At 36.7% G+C, this 18,258-nt stretch overlaps 1 protein-coding gene across 1 annotated transcript in view; it reads right to left on the bottom strand.

Annotated features, from left to right (window-relative positions):
* The window catches only part of TTC6 (tetratricopeptide repeat domain 6), a 162,763-nt gene that overhangs the window by 103,558 nt on the left and 40,947 nt on the right, over positions 1–18,258 (bottom strand). The window contains exons 2-4 of the mRNA XM_034648624.1: positions 14,681–14,773; positions 10,146–10,355; positions 3,809–3,942 (exon numbers count right to left, since the gene is read on the bottom strand). Of these exons, the coding sequence (XP_034504515.1) occupies positions 3,809–3,942; positions 10,146–10,355; positions 14,681–14,761 (425 nt within the window). The 5' untranslated portion in view covers positions 14,762–14,773. The remainder of the gene's footprint in view (positions 1–3,808; positions 3,943–10,145; positions 10,356–14,680; positions 14,774–18,258) is intronic.

The raw sequence follows: 18,258 nt of genomic DNA, 5'->3' as shown, positions 1-18,258 counted from the left end.
GTGCTTACTCTCTCTCTCTCTCTCTGTGTCAAAATAAATATATAAAATCTTTTTTAAAATTTAAAAATAAATAAATAAATAAACTTTTACTCTTACATTAACCAAAAGATGACCTTTTCATCAAATCAAATCAAATAAGCTTTAGATGATCATGTTCTCTAAGACCTCCAAGACACAGCTGACAATATCGACGACCCCTCCTGAAATTGCTTTTTCTTTGTGAACTTTTTTAAACCTGTGTTGTCCCAGCTCTTCTTCTAACTCTCAAATTCATCATGATTTGATTTAGTCACTCGATTTTCTTTCTCCGTCTTCCAAACGGGATGACTTCCAAGGTTGAACTCCCCTTTGCACGATGGAAAAGTAAGCTTCAGTGTTTCTATTTGCTTTTGTGCTGAGACCTCTCAAATTTCATCTCCAGCATCACTATCTCACATAGGTTCCTGGTCTGTAAGATACAAAATGCTGAGCCATCTTTGACTCCTCTTCCCTTCACTTGCACATCCTATGAAAAATTGAGCTTCTCCTCTACCCAGGGCTGCTGCGTCTCCCTCCTCACTTCCAACACACTCCAGTCAAGGTCCTCATCACTTCAGCCTGCATTTGCAAGGGTCTGAGAGTTGGATTGAGCACCACACCCTCTGTTTCTTCCTCTCTTCAATTCCTCCTGCAAAATTCTATTACACTGATCTTTAAATACTCCTTTGCCTGGCACAACAGTTCTCTGTTGCTTCCTGCATTCATCTAACCTCCTCTCTCTAAGTTTCAAGGCTCTTAATGTCTGGCTGTACTTCTAACACAGGGGTTAGGGTCAGAATGCCTCTGTTCAAATCCTGTTTAAAATAATCACTAGGTCATACGCAAGGCAATTAATTTATTTATACCTTGGCAAATTGGAAATAACAACATTAGCACATCCTGGGTAAAGTTACTTTAAGAAAGAAAGGAGTTGAGGACAAACTGGTGGTTGCCAGAGGGGAGGGGGAGGGGGTGGAAGGGCGGAAGTAGGGAAGGGGAGTAAGATATACAGGCTTCCAATTATGGAATGAATAAGTCGTGGGAATGAAAGGCACAGGAGAAGGAATACAGTCGTAGTATTATAACAGCGTTGTGTGGTGACAGATGGGAGCTACACTTGTGAGCACAGCATAACATATAGAATTGTTGAATCACTAGGCTGTAAACCCGAAACTAATGTAACATTGTATGTCAACTATACTTCAGTACAAAGAAAAGAAAGAAAGGATTGAATACATTTAAAATAGTGTCTCTCACATGGCAGCTATTAGCTATTACTATCGGTCTCCAGGATAATTCATGGCGACAGCAATACCTGTCAGTTCCTTCAGTTATGGGTCAACTCCTGCCTATCCTTTTGTCCATGTTTAAACATCCTTCAAACAATACCTCCAAGGCAAACTTCCCTGCAAAATCTACTCTTCTTTTTTCTTTTTTACAAATAGCTCTTTTCATACATCGCCTTCTTCTTGTGCCGCCCCTTCTGACCTTTTATCTAATGGGTTAATGCTGATCTGTCCACCAACTGCTCCATGTATTGTAGATAGTAGCACAGTATAAAGAATTTAGACTTTAGAGTTGGCTGCGCCTGGATCAGAATCTCAGTTCTAACACTTGCAAGCTATATCACTAGCTTCTCTGAAGGTCTTCTGTAAGATGAAAACAAAAATCCCTAACTATTAAAGGAAATCCCTAACTATTACCTTTGTGAAATTGAGAAGAATAAACAGTCCCTGGCCTATGGAAGTCTTAAGAAATGCTCGTTTTATTTTTATTGCTGTTGTTATTAATTTGTACTGGACAGCACCTAACCCATCGCTAGGCACAGTCTGGACATTATTGAATCACTAACAAAGAGCAGTTCATATCATTTCCAAAACAGCACAGGGCTCAACAAGACCATAAAATCTGTTCATGTTTGAATAGGGTGGGGGTTGGGGAGGTAAAACCAAAGCATTTGGAAATGCCCAAGACAAAGAAACCTAACTGAAGGAGTGAAAATGGGTGTCCAGAAAGCCAGGGATCCTAAGAGAGGACTGAGGGAGGGGGGGAAAAAAAAGAGAGAGAGAAAAAGGTGAGCTCTGAAGTCAAGGTCATCTACACCACCATTCTGTCTAGAACAGGTCCCGGCTAGTGGAATGTGCTTGAGATTACATTACGATTTTTTTTTTTCCTTGAAAAAGCATCACAACCAATCTGAATTCCTATGCTCCCATCATACTCTGACAACAGATTTGCAAGCGAATCTCCCTAAGTCATTGAGCTAAATAACATGTTGCCAAGAGATGGCTGAATTTCCAAGAAAACAATTTAATTTGGGGGCTAGTCACTGGTGAGAAAAGTTAGGTAAAAAAATATTGTTTAAAGAAAAAGGAGCAGTGAATAAAAGATTTTCAGAAACATTTTTCCAAAATTCTCTTTCTTTATACAAATTTCTTAACTATCAGGTTTTCATTCCTCTGTATCTTATTCTTATTTCTTGCTAATGGAAATTTCTCATTTCAATTTTAATGAATTAACACAGTACTATATATATATATATATATATATATATATATATATATATATATATATCAAAAAAATCTACAAATATTTTTGGCATGCTCGAGAAAGGCTGTATGTTTTTATAGCACACTCTCCTTAAACAGGACTATTTGTCATTCTTTGAAACACTAAGACATAAAAAAGAAAAGACTCTGACTCTGTGTGTGGTCACACTACTTTGCTTAATGCACTAAATGCAAGGTTTTTTAGGAAAAAAATCAAGAAGTTTCTGCTTCATTGATAATCTGACAGTAACTATTTATTGAAGGTAAAATACTTGTTGTCTGCTGTCACTATTTGTTTTAATACATAATCTTGCTAACTAAATGAGCTTAAAGCAATGCAGATAAGCAATGGCATGTACAGGGTCACTTAAATGCCAGTTCGACTCTTTCATAAACTTTGGAATTCTTTTCCCGTGAGTCTATTCTCAGCTACTAAATTGTGAGTAATATCCATTTACAAAGTTTAGGCTGGCCATAAAAAGGTTGTCTTCCATGTCCATCACACCTTTCAATGCCCTAAGCAACAACAAAAGCTAATAATTAAAGCTTCTTTAAGCCCCAATAAAGAGTCAAATGAAGAAGAATCTAGAATAAACCAACCCATAAAAACCTAGTGGTAAAATAAGGAGAAAACCAGTTTCAACACGGTGATTGGCAAAAGATAAACCCATAAATCTAAATTGCATTTACACATATTATTCAAAATTGCAGTTGTACCCCCGTATTATAAGAATCTCCATTAAAAATTGGGGGGAGGGGAATAAAACATGAAATGACAGTAGAGAAAAATAAGGTCATCTTAATTACCAAGTTGATTGGCCTATGAACATTTTGTGTTGGGTTGATTTTTATTTTGTCAAAACAAAATTAACCAATATAATAAGCAGTTAATCCAAATTAGTCATTACTGTGACCAAAAATATCAGATCTAACATGTTAGAATTTAATTTTCCTTAGTTTCACAAAGAGCTATTTTTAATTCTAGTTACATCGCTGTTAATATCATTAACCTAAGTACATTGGCCAAAAATAGTAATAGAAAGAAGTGTGAAGTATAGCACACATATATATCCTAACCATAATATCTGACACCAACTCTCCCTGTGGGAAAGTTTAACTTAGATCTCATATACATGAATTTCTAAAATGTTTAATTTTCCTTTAAAAATGTGTTTTCAGGTATCAATGCTATTAAATAACTTCTCTTCAGGCAGTAAAATTTGTAAATTTAAGGAAGTTACTTTTTTTTAGGTAGTTTTTGATCCCACTGGGGTTTTGAACACCTTCCTTGTCTCTGATGTGGAATTCCTAATTTACTTTTTTGTGTTCGCTTAACTTCTTTTCCTCTGATTTGCAAAAATTCTGATGATTTCACCTTCAAGAAAATATAAAGTAGGCTGTTAAGGAAAGTTTTAACATGAGAATAAGATCTTTCTCTCACATTTAATGGTCTATCTTATATTTAAACTCCAAATTTCTATGTATATTTTATAACATAATATAAATCCTAAAGCTGAGTTGATATTTTCCTCTAAATCCTTTTCTGAATTTTTACATATACACCTTCATAGCAATGAAAATATTAGTACCATATTCATCTATAATATTTTACTTATTCCCAGGGCACATGGTGGCTCAGTCAGTTAAAGCATCTGCCTTCAGCTCAGGTCATGATCTCCAGGTCCTGGGATCAAGCCCCACGTCTGCCTTCCTGCTTAGGGTGGAGTAGTTTTCTGCTTCTCCCTCTCCTTCTGCCCCTCCCCCCACACACACACTCTCTCTCCCTTTCTCTTTCTCAAATAAATAAATACAATCTTTAAAAAATATTTTTATTAATTGCCTTTAAACTATTAAAGAAGAAATATAAGATTCTTCCCTCCATAGATCTACTCTTCTTCGTTGGTTTTTTCTCCTAAGATTTTTTTTTTTTTTTNTAAAATTTTTTTTTTTTTTTTTTTTAGTTATCTCCTCACCCAGCGTGGGGCTCAAACTTAAAACCCTGAGATCAAGGGTCACACGCTCCACCAACTAAGCCAGCCAGGCTCCCCTTGGTTGGTATTTTTAATAGAATTTGCCCTTAGTCTTTAAAAGTTTGGCATGACTGGTGGTTGCAAGCACAAGCCGAAATGAACTTTAATGCTTTATATAACTGTTTTGAGCAATTTGTATTTCTTAAAATTGTACTGTTTTGTCTTTCTACTGCTTGGTAAAAATCAAATGCATTTCCATCTCATAAATAATTGCCTTTTAATCATTATAAGTATTAGGAGTATTGTTTTCATAGATTTCCTAGAAAATTTGCAGAATTCATGTTAATAGGTCATCAAAAGATATTTCTTCTCTGTGGGATGCTCTGTTTTGTTTTGTTTTTGAGACTAGATTTAAGGAAGAAAGCAGGAGGCTTTCCTTGGGGAAAGCAGATAGATATGGTTGGATAAATAGAAGGAGGCCAGATAAAGGGAGGTTCTCATAAATTAGGTTGAGGGTTTGGGATCCCAGCAGTAGAAAGGAGAGAGCTATTGTGATTTCTTAGGTAAAGAAGTGATGATGAATAAGGAAAGCTGAATACAGAGCATTCTATCTCACCACCCAGTTAATGTTTGAATTTCCCCTGCAGTTTCTCCACCAAATGGTCATCCACCCTGGCTTGAACATGGTGGGGAACAGAAGACTTGGATATACCCAAAGGCAGACACTTTCTCTCTGAAACTCTCCCAGTTGTTTGTTTGTTATAGAGCCTAACAACTTTCATCCACCAGTCTCAATTCAAACATCAGGATCATACATGCACAGTCCAGCTCCTTCCATCCGACTGACAAACAAATATTTGAATACAGCTGGCTCTCCTGGGCCTGATTTTCCCCCAGAAAAACATCACCAGTCCCTTCAACTCTACATGACAAGTTTCTGAAATACTGTGCTTTGTCATCTTGAATGCTCTCTTCCAAATGGTCTCCAATTTGTCAGTGTCGCTCCTGGGACTGGATACCCAGATCTGAACACAACATGTGAGGTGTGATGTGATCAGATCAATCAGAAGAAAGATGATCCTCTTTTATGGAATTCGTCGATCAGTGCAAACTATGATTGCACTTGTCTTCCTTTCACAAAACTAAATCATGGCCTAAAGTTCTGAAGTCTTTCACATTTGCTCTGAGTCATGTCGTTGCATTATCTATGCACTTAACTTGTAGACCCAAGGGCAGAACCATACACACACTTATCCCAATTAAATTTCATCTGAGGTCAACCATCCAAATCTTACTAATCACATTCGGATGTTATCTGCAAATACAATCAGTAAATCTTCCATATTCTTATCCAAATTATTAGGAAATATGCTGAAATGGACATAGCCCTATCACAGTCCACTAGGGAATTTCATGACTAGCTGTGCATCCTTTGCATAACTAATTACAAAACCATCTAGCAGTTCACCTGATTGCAGTCTTGTCTACGAAACTGTCATTGGGAGGCTTGCATAAATGGATTGCTGAAATCCAAAGGCTAATAACAATAACTAATGTTTAATGAGCTTTCTTTTAGGCCAAGCTCTTCACCATGATAGCCTTGCATTGAACTCCAGGTCTCACACTTTTCTGATGCTCAGTCTACTAAAGTCTAAAAAATAAATAAGGTTGGTCTTCTGTGGCTTGTCCTTAGGAAACCCATGCTGGCTCCAAGTGATTACTGCTTCCTCTTATAAGCCGTACGTAAGGGGTTCTTCTAAGGTTCTTACAATTCTTTTAATGATTCATTTAATCATTCCAGAGTTTTGTCCAAGATCAATCCATACATCACAGAAACCATAACCCTTATCCTTAAAAAAATAAAACTCAGATTTGCTGCTGCCAGTCCCCAGGCTTCTAGCTCCCCTCTCACTGCAGCACCTCCTCAAAGCTGCTGTGGACGGCGGGGCAACAGGCTTTGACCTTTCTATCTGAGCTGACAGGCTCAGATACCTAAGTTAACTCTTACCAATCTTAGGCTTCAAGTTTCTTTTATCACTTCTTTTTCCCCTCTTTCTAAACTAAAGATTATTCTCCTTGTCAGATTTAAGAGAAGCGAAGTACAAGTTTATCAGCTTCCTTTTCTCTTTGTCGTATTTCTGTTTACTTAAAACCTCAATCTTTTTTCAAAATTAAATTAAGGCAGCTCTGTCATATGCTGTCATCACACTATTCATCCATAATGATGGGGTTATCCTTCCTTTTTTCTCACTTTGCTCTTAAACTAATATGAAAAAAATACTTTTTTATTCTTAGCATGATTCACAGGCCTCAACCCATTCTGCATCTTAGGCTTTTTCATATAATTATTATAGCCACATGTCACTTTTATGTTTATCTATGGATGTGTATTTCTTCTTTCATCTTTGTATATTTGTAAAACTCTGAATGCAATAGATCACTCATAACTGTTTTTGTGAGAATTTGAGGGGATTTAGGGCAGATCACTCATAACTGTTTTTGTGAGAATTTGAGGGGATTTAGGGCATCCTGCATCTCTTAAACTTCCTTCCATTTAGAATCTCAAGGCATGTGGTATCTATGTTCTTATAGACTTTTTACCCTTTTCCCTCCTAATATGCTTGACAATCCTCTCACAGCCCTGTGTCAGTCATTTCTTCACGGTCACCATGAATTCATTTCTCTTTTTTATTTAATTTATCTAAGTCATGTTGGTCATGATTGAGAACAGAGTCCTCATAACCTTTATTATACTAATGAGCTTCTAAGAGTAGAACTGGTCAATAAAGACTAATCAAATTCTCTGCTTGCCTGCTCCATGAGACCCTCGGGCACATATCTGAGCAGTGGAAGTCCCGCGCTGCTCCTTTAACGCAACTCTGCTTCCATTTGCTGCGTCAAAAGAGGTCTTCTTGTCCCCCCAATGTGGCCTGCCTTGCTGGAGTATATTATTCCTCATTCCTGTGCCAGAGATGCCAGAGATGCTAATTTTTATGGCCTCAAACGTTCAAAGTAAAGTTCATGGATTATAACTGATCTTATATAACGCAAATAAATACAAGCTACTTGGTGGGATGAGTCACAGGACTACTGCCTTTCTATGGCGTTTCTAGTATGTCCCACACTATGCCAAAATAAGAAACCATAAAGTCTTTTATGCTTTTCTCTTCTCCTCCTCTTGAAACACTTCTGGTTCTGGTTTAGCGTTCTCTCAATCCATTCTCCCAAGTTTTTCTTGTCCAACCATTCCTCCTAGTTTTGTGAGGGACACTCTATCCCTAGTCATTTTTGTAACGGAGAATTTGTTCTTGTACTTAACCAGATACCTGTTAATTGTTGTTATGAAAGAGCACTGTTTGCAAAGAGGTAAAGAGTAAAGGTTCCAGAATTAGACCATCTCAGTTCAACTTCTGCCTCTACAATCTAGGTATTTGTACTTGGACAAGTTATTTATCTTCTTTATGTTTCTTCAAATACAGTCTTGTTAAGAAATCTATTTTTAGGGGCGCCTAGGTGGCACAGTGGTTGGGCGTCTGCCTTCGGCTCAGGGCGTGATCCTGGCGTTATGGGATCGAGCCCCACATCAGGCTCCTCCGCTATGAGCCTGCTTCTTCCTCTCCCACTCCCCCTGCTTGTGTTCCCTCTTTCGCTGGCTGTCTCTATCTCTGTTGAATAAATAAATAAAATCTTTTAAAAAAAAAAGAAATCTCTTTTTAGGAAAAAGTAGGATAATATATGTAAAACACTTAGCAAAGTGGTTGGCATGTCATAAATACTCAGTAAATGCTAGTTACCTTAAGGAAGTTTGCCTCTTTCTACCAAAAATAAATAAATTTCTGTAATGTCTTAATAATATTTAATATCATCCACAACAATCCAAAAGAATCAACATGGAACTTTTCTAATGAGAGATTTGAACTCCTGCCAGGCCATCGTGGTTAAATCACTGTCCAGAAATCCATGTCATTTTTTTTACACATTTCGTAGCCCACATTTTATTTCCAAAGTTCCAATGTTCAGATAGGAGTATGGATGAAAACATTATCCATGCCCACCAGCCTAACACTTTTTCATCAAGATGCCATAGTCTTTAAAGATACTGTTTAAGGGGCACCTGGGTGGCTCAGTCAGTTAAGCATCTGCTTAAGATCAGGTCATGATCTCAGGGTCCTGGGATTGAGTCCAAGTTGGGCTCCCTGCTCTGCGGGGGCCTGTTTCTCCCTCTCCTCCCCACTCATGCTCTCTCTCACTATCTCTGTCTCTCCCTCTCTCTCTCTCAATAAATGAATAAAATCTTAAAAAAGAAAAAGATACTGTTTTTAAAAAAAGAAGGAAAGAAAGAAAGAAAAAGATGCTATCTAAGGGCTCCACAACTAGAAGGTGTCAGCCTGAAAGACAGGATTCACCTGGAGTATTTAGCAATGAGTGGGTTCACTTAACCTTGGCAGGATTCACTTCATACCCCACTTCATACCCCAAGGGCATGCTTTAGAAAGATAGCATGACTTCTGATGGAGTCTGTAGCCCATCACAAGATAAGTCCCTTCTCTTTCACAGCAGTCATGGATTTTCTCTGGTCAATTATTATGTGTGCATCTTCCTTATTACCCATTATTCCCAATAGATCAATACGCTAGCATCATGCAGGATGAACTTAAGAAAGTAGGACTTGAGAAATGAAGAAAAGCCAGGAGGCAACTGTGTTAATCTGAACATAAGGTCACTAGGACCCAGACTAGGATGAAGGCAACTGGAAAAGAGAAGTAAAAAATTACAAACAATTATGTTAGAAGGAATCTAGACCTTGGAGACTCATTGGGGGTGAAAGGCAAGGGAAGGGGAGGTCACAAATAAACCCAAGGTTTCAGAGTTGGGAATTCTGGACACAAGTTGAAGAATGGCCAGTTGACATGGGTGAAGCATAGCAAGAACATGGTCTTCCATGGGGAGAGGGGACCCAACAGGAGAGGGAAGGTTTACCCAAGAAGTGGTATCCATTTGAATCAATTAGAGAGAGGATCCATGGTGATAATCAAGATAACATTTGGTGGTTTAGGGGAAAATGGCTTTTTTTAAATCCTAATAATAATGTACCCATTTTAAATAAACTCATTAAAGTCAAAAGATAACTCAAATTAAAGAAAAGTACTAAGTGAATAGTAGTAAGGCAAAACACAGATACGGTAAAAAATTATTTAAATTATACATATATAAAATGAATCTGAGAGACATTCTCACAATAGGAAAAGACTGAGGGTTAAGATAAACCTAAATGGGGCAATGTTATAAAATACACAAAATTCACCCAGTCCTGGTCCTTGGGTGACTCCCTCAAAATGGTAATGGGAGGGCTCTTGGTCAATTTCTGAAGCCCTGAGGTTCCTTCCCTCCTTATAAATGTGTCTTCTCTCCCCAGAGTTGTAATTAGGGTTGAGACTAAAAACCCTCAACACACAGATGTCCCCTTTTCCCAAATGAGCAATTTGCAAATACAAGGCCCTTTTTCAGGGTGAACCCACCTCCATGCCGTAGCCCTTGCCTGGTCCATTTCTTCACACTTCCACATCCTCAGCAATCGTAACTATTTCCAATAAAAATAGTGTTTTACCTTTAAAGACACCCATTTGGCTGCTTTGGAATCACCTGTGGGCTGTTCGTCTTTCAAAGGTTTACTTGATTCATCCACTGGTCGAACGTCCAGAGTTTCCTGAGACTTAAATACTGTGCTTTCTGCTTCTGAGACTCCCCACTCTAACACATCCTCTTGTTCGAGTTGGAAAATACTTGAGATAGTTTTAGGAAGTTCCTCAAGCACAGTCTGTGGGAAAACATAAATGTACAAGAATGTTCTTCTTATTGGTCCTTCCAAAGTTTTAAGTCACACAATGTTTCTTTCTAACCACGAAATGATGATTAAAAATGCATGACTGAAATTAAGCAAAGATAGTATGTCTCCTCTGAAGCTTTAGAAAGAGAAATTCAAATTGACTTAAGAACAATGTAAAGCCTAACAAATTATTTTCTCTGGCTCTTGTCTCAGAAAATATAGCTACCCCACAGTTACTACACACCAACTCTAAGGAAATTGTAAGACACCAATCTTACCTTGACTTCACCTCATACTCACACAGAATCAAGGCCCACTGAAACATCTGACCTCTGAGGTTCTTTGGTCCTGAGAATTGGGATTTCTGCTAACCAGATGCTCTTTCAAAAGCCTGACTTCAAGTCCTCAAAGAAGAGCTGACCCAAGGCCTCAAGAAGACCACCCAGACACCCCACTCCATCCCAAGCCCTAATGAAAAACTCTCACAAAATATCACTCTTAAAACTATTTTGTGTTCCTTAAAAATGCCTCAGTGACTTAATCTGTATCTCACCAAGTCTTAGGTAAAGTATCTTTATAGCCATATTTTGATATTATCCAATTTTAAACCAAAACTATTTGGGATTATGGAGTACTGGCAATTAAAGCTTCACTGCCTCAAATTAACAGATGATAAAACCACTCTGATTTATATAAAAATCCGAATTCTAGAGAATGACTTGAAAATGCAATTCCATTTGTAAAATGAAACTTTAATCTGGAGCTCATATTTCTATAAAACTATTTATTGGATGGTGCTGTGAAAGGAGTAAAAGCTTTGTAACTAGATGGGACATTATTCAACCTGGATCTGTTGATTAATAGAAGTGTGATTTTGGTCAGGTTACTTAACCCTTTTTTAGCCTCATTCTCCTCACTGGTAAAAAGGCGGGTTAATAAAATCTTTTTCATAAAATGGCAGAATAGATACACTCGGGCAATACGTGTTATGGGCCCTGTGCTTGTCAGCTCATTCAATCCATGATCCATAGATTTGGCACTGTTAATCACTCACTTTCTTTTCAATTTCTCCTCTCCTGGCTGCAACACACACTCCCAGGGTTCTGGTTTGAGAGACAGAACAGATGAAGGTACCACCCCCCAAAACAGAAAACGGAGGAAGAGAAGCTTGAGGAAAGGGCAATGGCAATCCTATAGCTGCAACTGACCCTCTTCAGGACTCTGCCCAGCCTTCCTTCTGCCACCAAGCCTTTACTGACCAAGTCACTACTCTGGGCCCTGCCTCTGTTTCAGCATGCATCACACTGTATTGTAATTGCCTAAGTAATCATTATCATAGCCTAATCATCGACGTATATGACCATTGTCTCATTTAAGCTTAATCTTCACCACAACTCCATGAAGCAGGAACTGTTCGTAACCCCATTTCGTGGATGAAGAAACTGAGGCTTGCAAAAGTTATGAAACCTGCCCAAGGTCACAGTGAGAGTAAGTAGCAGTGCTCTGAGCCTAGACAACTTGAATCCAAACTACACTCTCCTACCTTTCTCCTACTCCCAACTGACTAGCACTTCTCAAAGTGTGGTCCACAGACTCCTGACAGTCTTTGAGATCCTTTCAGGGGATCTGCAATGTCAAAGCTATTTTCATAATAATAGTAAGCCTCATTTGCCTTTTTCACTGTGTTCACATTTGCACTGATGATGGAAAAGCAGTAGTGGATGAAATAGTGAACCAATACTTTTCATATGATGAACACATGAGATTACAAAAGCATGCAGGGGTTAAACAGCCATTCAAAGAGCAAGATAGATCAATGGACTCGGTTGATACAATCCACATAAACAAAAACTCCTTTGGGTCCTTAAAATATTTTTCAAGAGTTTAAAGGCATCCTCCAATAACTGGGTGATGGACATTAAGGAGAGCATGTGATGTAATGAGCACTGGGTATTATGTAAGACTGATGAACCATAGAGCTGTAACTCTGAAACCAAGAGTACATTATATGTTAATCAACTGAATTTAAATTTTAAAAAAAAAAGAATATTTAAACTCTAAAAAAAAAAAAAGAGTTTAAAGGCACCCTGAGACCAGAAATTTTAAGTACTTTTAAACTTTAAAGTCTGAGAATTCCTTAAAAGAGAAATTGTGTCTTACCTATCTTTATATCTCAAGTACTTAGTGCGTTTATACCATCTGCAATTATTTGTGAACAAGTGAATGAATAAATAAATGAAAGAAAATTATGTCAATTTTTTTCTCTGCTATGTACTTAGTCTCTGCTTAGAATATTCATTAAACAGTATTAGACTTTGTCTCTTTATGTATTGGTCTACTCCATACAATGAGAACCTCAAGGTCAAGAACTGTCTTTTTATCTTTGTATTAACCATGTCTTAAACAACGCCTACCACATTGTAGGAAAAGGAATGAGTGACTAAACTCTTTGATTTTTTTAAATAAGTATGTGAGGAAATCATTCTCCGTGATGATTCAAAAACTACTATATTTGAAATGGTGGGTACTCAAAGAAAATAAGTTGCATCAAAGAACTAAGAGACCTCTGACCTGTGGCACTGAGATGTTCACAAGTGAGGCTGCCATTAGGGTAGGATGCTGGCACAACCAGATGACAGCATATTGGCCCGTGTTCCACAGATAAATCTCAGCCCAGGAAGCTTCTAGAAGTCTAAGGGACAGGTAGCATGGACAGATAGCTCTCTGGCAGAGTGTCTGGAATGAGAGATATCACAGAAGAGCCTTTTACCATGACCAGGTATCAAGTTAAATGGTATTTTACTTCTTAAAAAGCCAGTGGCCAGGAGTGCCTAGGTGGCTCAGTCAGTTAAGCATTTGACTCTTGGTTTCAGCTCAGGTCATGATTTCAGGGTCATGAGATCAAGTCCTGTGTCAGGCTCTATGCTCAGTTTGGAGTCTGCTTAAGACTCCCTCTCTCTCCCTCTGCCCCTACCCCCATGTGCTCTCTCTCTCTCTCTCTCTCTCTCTCTCCCCCTCTCTCTCTAAAATAAATAAACAAATCTTAAGGAAAAAAAACAAACAAAAAACAAAAGCCAGTGGCCAGAAGAGGTCCAGTGATTGCCTGTAAATGTCAAAGCTGAGACAATGGTTCCTACAGAATTACAAGGAAATCAATATTTTTGTTTAAATCTTTATTTTAAATAGTTTAGATGATGTCTAAGTTAGGTACCTGATATTTGGCCTTTTTCATATTTTCCTGGAAAATGGTATCTTTTCTTATACTTTATGAGAATGTAGTGAATGGTCTTAAGTCAAATGGTATTAATGAAGAACTTCTATTTTTCTGTACCTGACTAATTTTGTATTTTCAGTTTACTATACCTATTAAAAGCTTACACATCAGAAGTTTCTATATCTACCTGTACATGGTGTTCCCTAGAGGAAGCTACCCTAGATGTCAGTTTTATGTCCAAAGTATATGTGGTAAGGCTTCAAAATTGATGTATCTACATATTAGCATCACACATGTGGGGTCTTGAGGTAAGACATGAAAATACAAAGCAGAAAAAGGCATGGTCTCAACCCAGAAGCATTTCAAACTCTGGTAGTTCAACCAGTACAACACTACCATTGTAAGATCCATGGCTTTTGTGAAAAGATTCCATATATTTTCTAACCGTAACATATTATGATAAAAATGAAGTGCAATCTGAATTTTTATGTATGTGTACTCATATATTCAGGAACTAAAGGAGCTTGCTATTTAATAGTATTTTACAAATCCTTTATAAAGGAAATTATCATGGTACTATGATTTGTTTTATGTAACTGAGGATTTCTATACACAAGGAGACATGTCCTCTCCATAGGGAATATATTCTGATTGCTTTGAATCCTATAAATACTTTGCCAATGATGGATGAAGGGAAGCTTCTGTCACCAACAGTCCATATTTCTCTACAAATATTATAAATAATTTTTCTACCTAAATAAAAAATAAGATGATGCTTTCTTAGAAGCTAATAACCTTTGATTTAACTCCCCAAATACCTTCTGAATCTAAATGTCTAGATCAGAGGAATTGTTAAAATCTTTCCCTTCTGAAAAGAGTTTTGGGCCTTAGTGCAGAAGGTCTATGATAGGCAGTAATGGTGAGCCAAAATAGCCAAGACTCCCAATGTGATATTGGATTAGATGTTCTCAGAGTTAAACACACTTCTAAAATAAATTAGAGGAGGTGTTTTTTTTTTTAACTATCTAGATAAGCATAAAAGCAACAAGAGACAAACCACTACATCAAAACAGGCAAGGAGGGTTTTTATTAAAGACTTTACCATTTGAGGTTCCTCAAGATTTATCTGTAATCCTTGCTCTGCTTGCACTGGAGATGGCTTGTGCCAGTACGCTTTCCCCATTAAAGATATGTCCTTGAAGAAGAAAAAGAAAACAATTAAAACAATGCCAGTTTTTAAAATCATAGAGGTATATTGTTCAATGCAGTCAAATTCCAGTCATTTAATCAGTAAGGAATATATAAAAGAGAAATTTAAACTAGGTAATATTATGCAGTAAATGGGAAATATAAAACGAAAGAAACAATAAAAATATTTTGTCTGTTATTCCAGTTTCATGGCTTTTTAAATTATTGATATCTATAGATATAACATCAGATTTAATAAGACAATAAGATAAAGGTACAGATTCTGTAAAACACTGCTATTAAATGGCTGCACAAAAAAGATAAAATCAAAACTGAAATTTAACCCAAAGCAAGAAGGAATATGAATGTACTTAAAATTTTCATGAGTATAATTGGTACTATCATTCTATCATTACTAATGCTAATTGCTATGATAAAATCTCATTCAGCTGAAGTGGTAAGAAGACAGCACACCACAACATCTAACAACAAACAGAAATAAAGAGACCCAGCTCCTGCCCAAACTGTAAAGTCACAGACCAAGTATCAACAGGTAAGTTATTTTGCTCCTCTTCACTTCGGTTTTATCATCTTTAAAATGGGGATTCAACTACATGATTTTTGACAGCTCCTTTCTCCTCTAGACTTTACTAACATCAATAGCAAGATATAAACATTCATTGTACTTTAAAACACTACCTTTTCTTTGCTTCATTAAAAAGATCCAACTGAGGCTATTGGCTTCTATTTCTGCCTTTTTATCACAAATAACTATAAAGTGGGACAAAATATAAGAATAACACTTTTAGGATTGGGCAACAAGTAGTGTGCAACTATAATGACTAAGAAAATGGAAACCAAAAAAGGTTAAGAGGCAAATCAACCCAGATTTCTGCCTTTCACAACTCCCAGACCACAACACAAGGTGGGGGGGAAACAACACAGAACTCAGGTATCTCACTAAGTTGAAGAAACAGAAATTAGAGTAAGGGGAAGACAAAGAGGGTAGAATTTGTAAGGCATAGTATGGAGAGGAAGGAACAGCATCAAAAAAGAGCTCCAGAAATCTGCATCAGGTATTTGAGTTATCAACTGAATACCAATCTGTTCATACAATAGTGAAACCCATGAGAGCAGACAAAAATAAACTGCCATGGGGGGGGGGGAGCCAATTACCAAAGAGCTATAACCACAATTCCCAAAGCTCACAAAGGCTAGGAATCATCAGCTCTCCCACCAGATACGTTGAATACATGGTACATTCATTATAAACCAGAGAAGAGTCAGACATCACTAGTGATTCTAAATTAGCTCTAGAGTAAAGGCTTCTTAAGACTTTAACATTTTAAAATAATACTTGAAAATATCAAGCTAATCTTCAAATAGTTCAACAGACTATTAGAACAAACTCCAACACTTTTTAAAGGAAGACAGCAAAATCCTATATTCTACAATGTAAAATTCACAATGTTCAGCACTCAATCAAATTTTACTAATCACGCAGAGAAGCATAAATGACCAGGAGAAAAATCTTTAGAAAAAGACCATAAATGATAGATATGTTGGAATTAGCAGATAAGGATCTTGAAATTTCTAATATAAATATTAAAATGTTCACATATGTAAATACAATGAGGAGCAAATGTAAGATATAAAAACAGAATCAACAGATGAATGGATGAAGAAGATGTGGTCCATATATACAATGGAATATTACTCAGCCATCAGAAAGAACGATTACCCAACATTTGCAGCAACATGGATGGGACTAGAGGAGATTATGCTAAGTGAAATAAGTCAGGCAGATAAAGACAATTATCATATGGTTTCACTCATTTATGGAACATAAGAAATAGCACGAGATCGGTAGAAGAAGGAAGGAAAGAATGAAGGGGGGGTAAACAGAAGGGGGAACGAACCATGAGAGACTGTGGACTCTGAGAAACAAACTGAAGGCTTCAGAGGGGAGAGAGGTGGGGGATTGGGATTGGCCAGTGATGGGTATTAAGGAGGGCGCATATTGCATGGAGCACTGGGTGTTATAAGCAAACAATGAATCATGGAACACTACATCAAAAACTAAGGATGTACTGTATGGTGACTAACATAATAAAAATTTTTTAAAAATAAAAAAAATAAAAACAGAATCAAATGGAATATCTAGATAAAACACATTATCTGAAATAAAAATTTCACTGAGTGGCATTAATAACAAAGTAGAATTATAGAAGAAAATATTTGTTAACTTGAAGACATAGCAATAGAAACAATACAAAATGAATCACAGAGAGAAATAAAAACTGAAAGAAAATTAATACTCAGTCTAACATAATATTTAATTAGAGTCCTGGAAAGGGTAGTGTGAAGGGAGCAGAAAATATGTGTACCAAAAAATGGCCAAAATTTTCCAAAATACATGACAATAATAAACCCCTTGATGCAAAAATTTCTATGAATTTCAAGGAGAAACACACAAAGAACACCATGCCAAGCACACTGCAATCAAAATTAAGAAAACTAGTGATAAAAAAAATGTATAAGCATCCAGAGAAACATTAAGTACAAAGAAACTAATAATTACTGGCAACTAATTACCACAAACTAACATTGCAGGCTTCCTATCAGAATTACATAGGCCAGGAGACAATGAAGCAATGTATTTAGAGTACCTGTACTGAAAAAAAAAAATACTGTCCACATAAAATTCTATATCCAGCAAAAATATCTTTCAAAGCTGAAGGTGAAATTGTTCAGCAAGCAGAAGGTGAAAAAACTGACATCAAGCCTACATTACAAGAAATGTTAAAGGAAATTCTTTGGGCAGAAACAAAATGATATCAGATCAAAACTTGAATGCACACAATGGAAATAAATAGTAGAATAATTAAAACATGTGTAAATAAAAAAAGATATTTTTCTCCTTTTTAAGATTTTTTAAAAATATAATGGATGGTTTAAATAAAATTAATAATGTATTATTTTATAACATACATAGATGTGAAGTATGCATTAATAATAGCGCAATGATGGGAGAAAGGAAAAGAAATATACTTCTGTAAAGTTCTTAACTGTGAAATGGTGTATTATTTATAGGGATATAAGTTAAATAATGTATTATTTTATAACATACATAGATGTGAAGTATGCATTAATAATAGCGCAATGATGGGAGAAAGGAAAAGAAATATACTTCTGTAAAGTTCTTAACTGTGAAATGGTGTATTATTTATAGGGATATAAGTTAAATATGCACAACGTAAACTCCATAACACCCACTAAAACAGTAAAGAGGTAAATAAGCTATTAGTACAAAATAGCATAAAATGCTACAAAATATAATTAAAAGAAGACAGGTAAAGAGGGGGAAAAGACAAACGAATGTGACAAATAGAAACCAAATAGCAGGGGCGCCTGGGTGGCACAGCGGTTAAGTGTCTGCCTTCGGCTCAGGGCGTGATCCTGGCGTTATGGGATCGAGCCCCACATCAGGCT

The sequence above is a fragment of the Ailuropoda melanoleuca genome, chromosome 20 (genome assembly GCF_002007445.2).
Source record: "Ailuropoda melanoleuca isolate Jingjing chromosome 20, ASM200744v2, whole genome shotgun sequence".
In the NCBI taxonomy this organism is placed as follows: domain Eukaryota; kingdom Metazoa; phylum Chordata; class Mammalia; order Carnivora; family Ursidae; genus Ailuropoda; species Ailuropoda melanoleuca.
The sequence above is the reverse complement of the archived record's forward strand: the minus strand, read 5'-3'. Positions and strand labels throughout refer to the sequence as shown.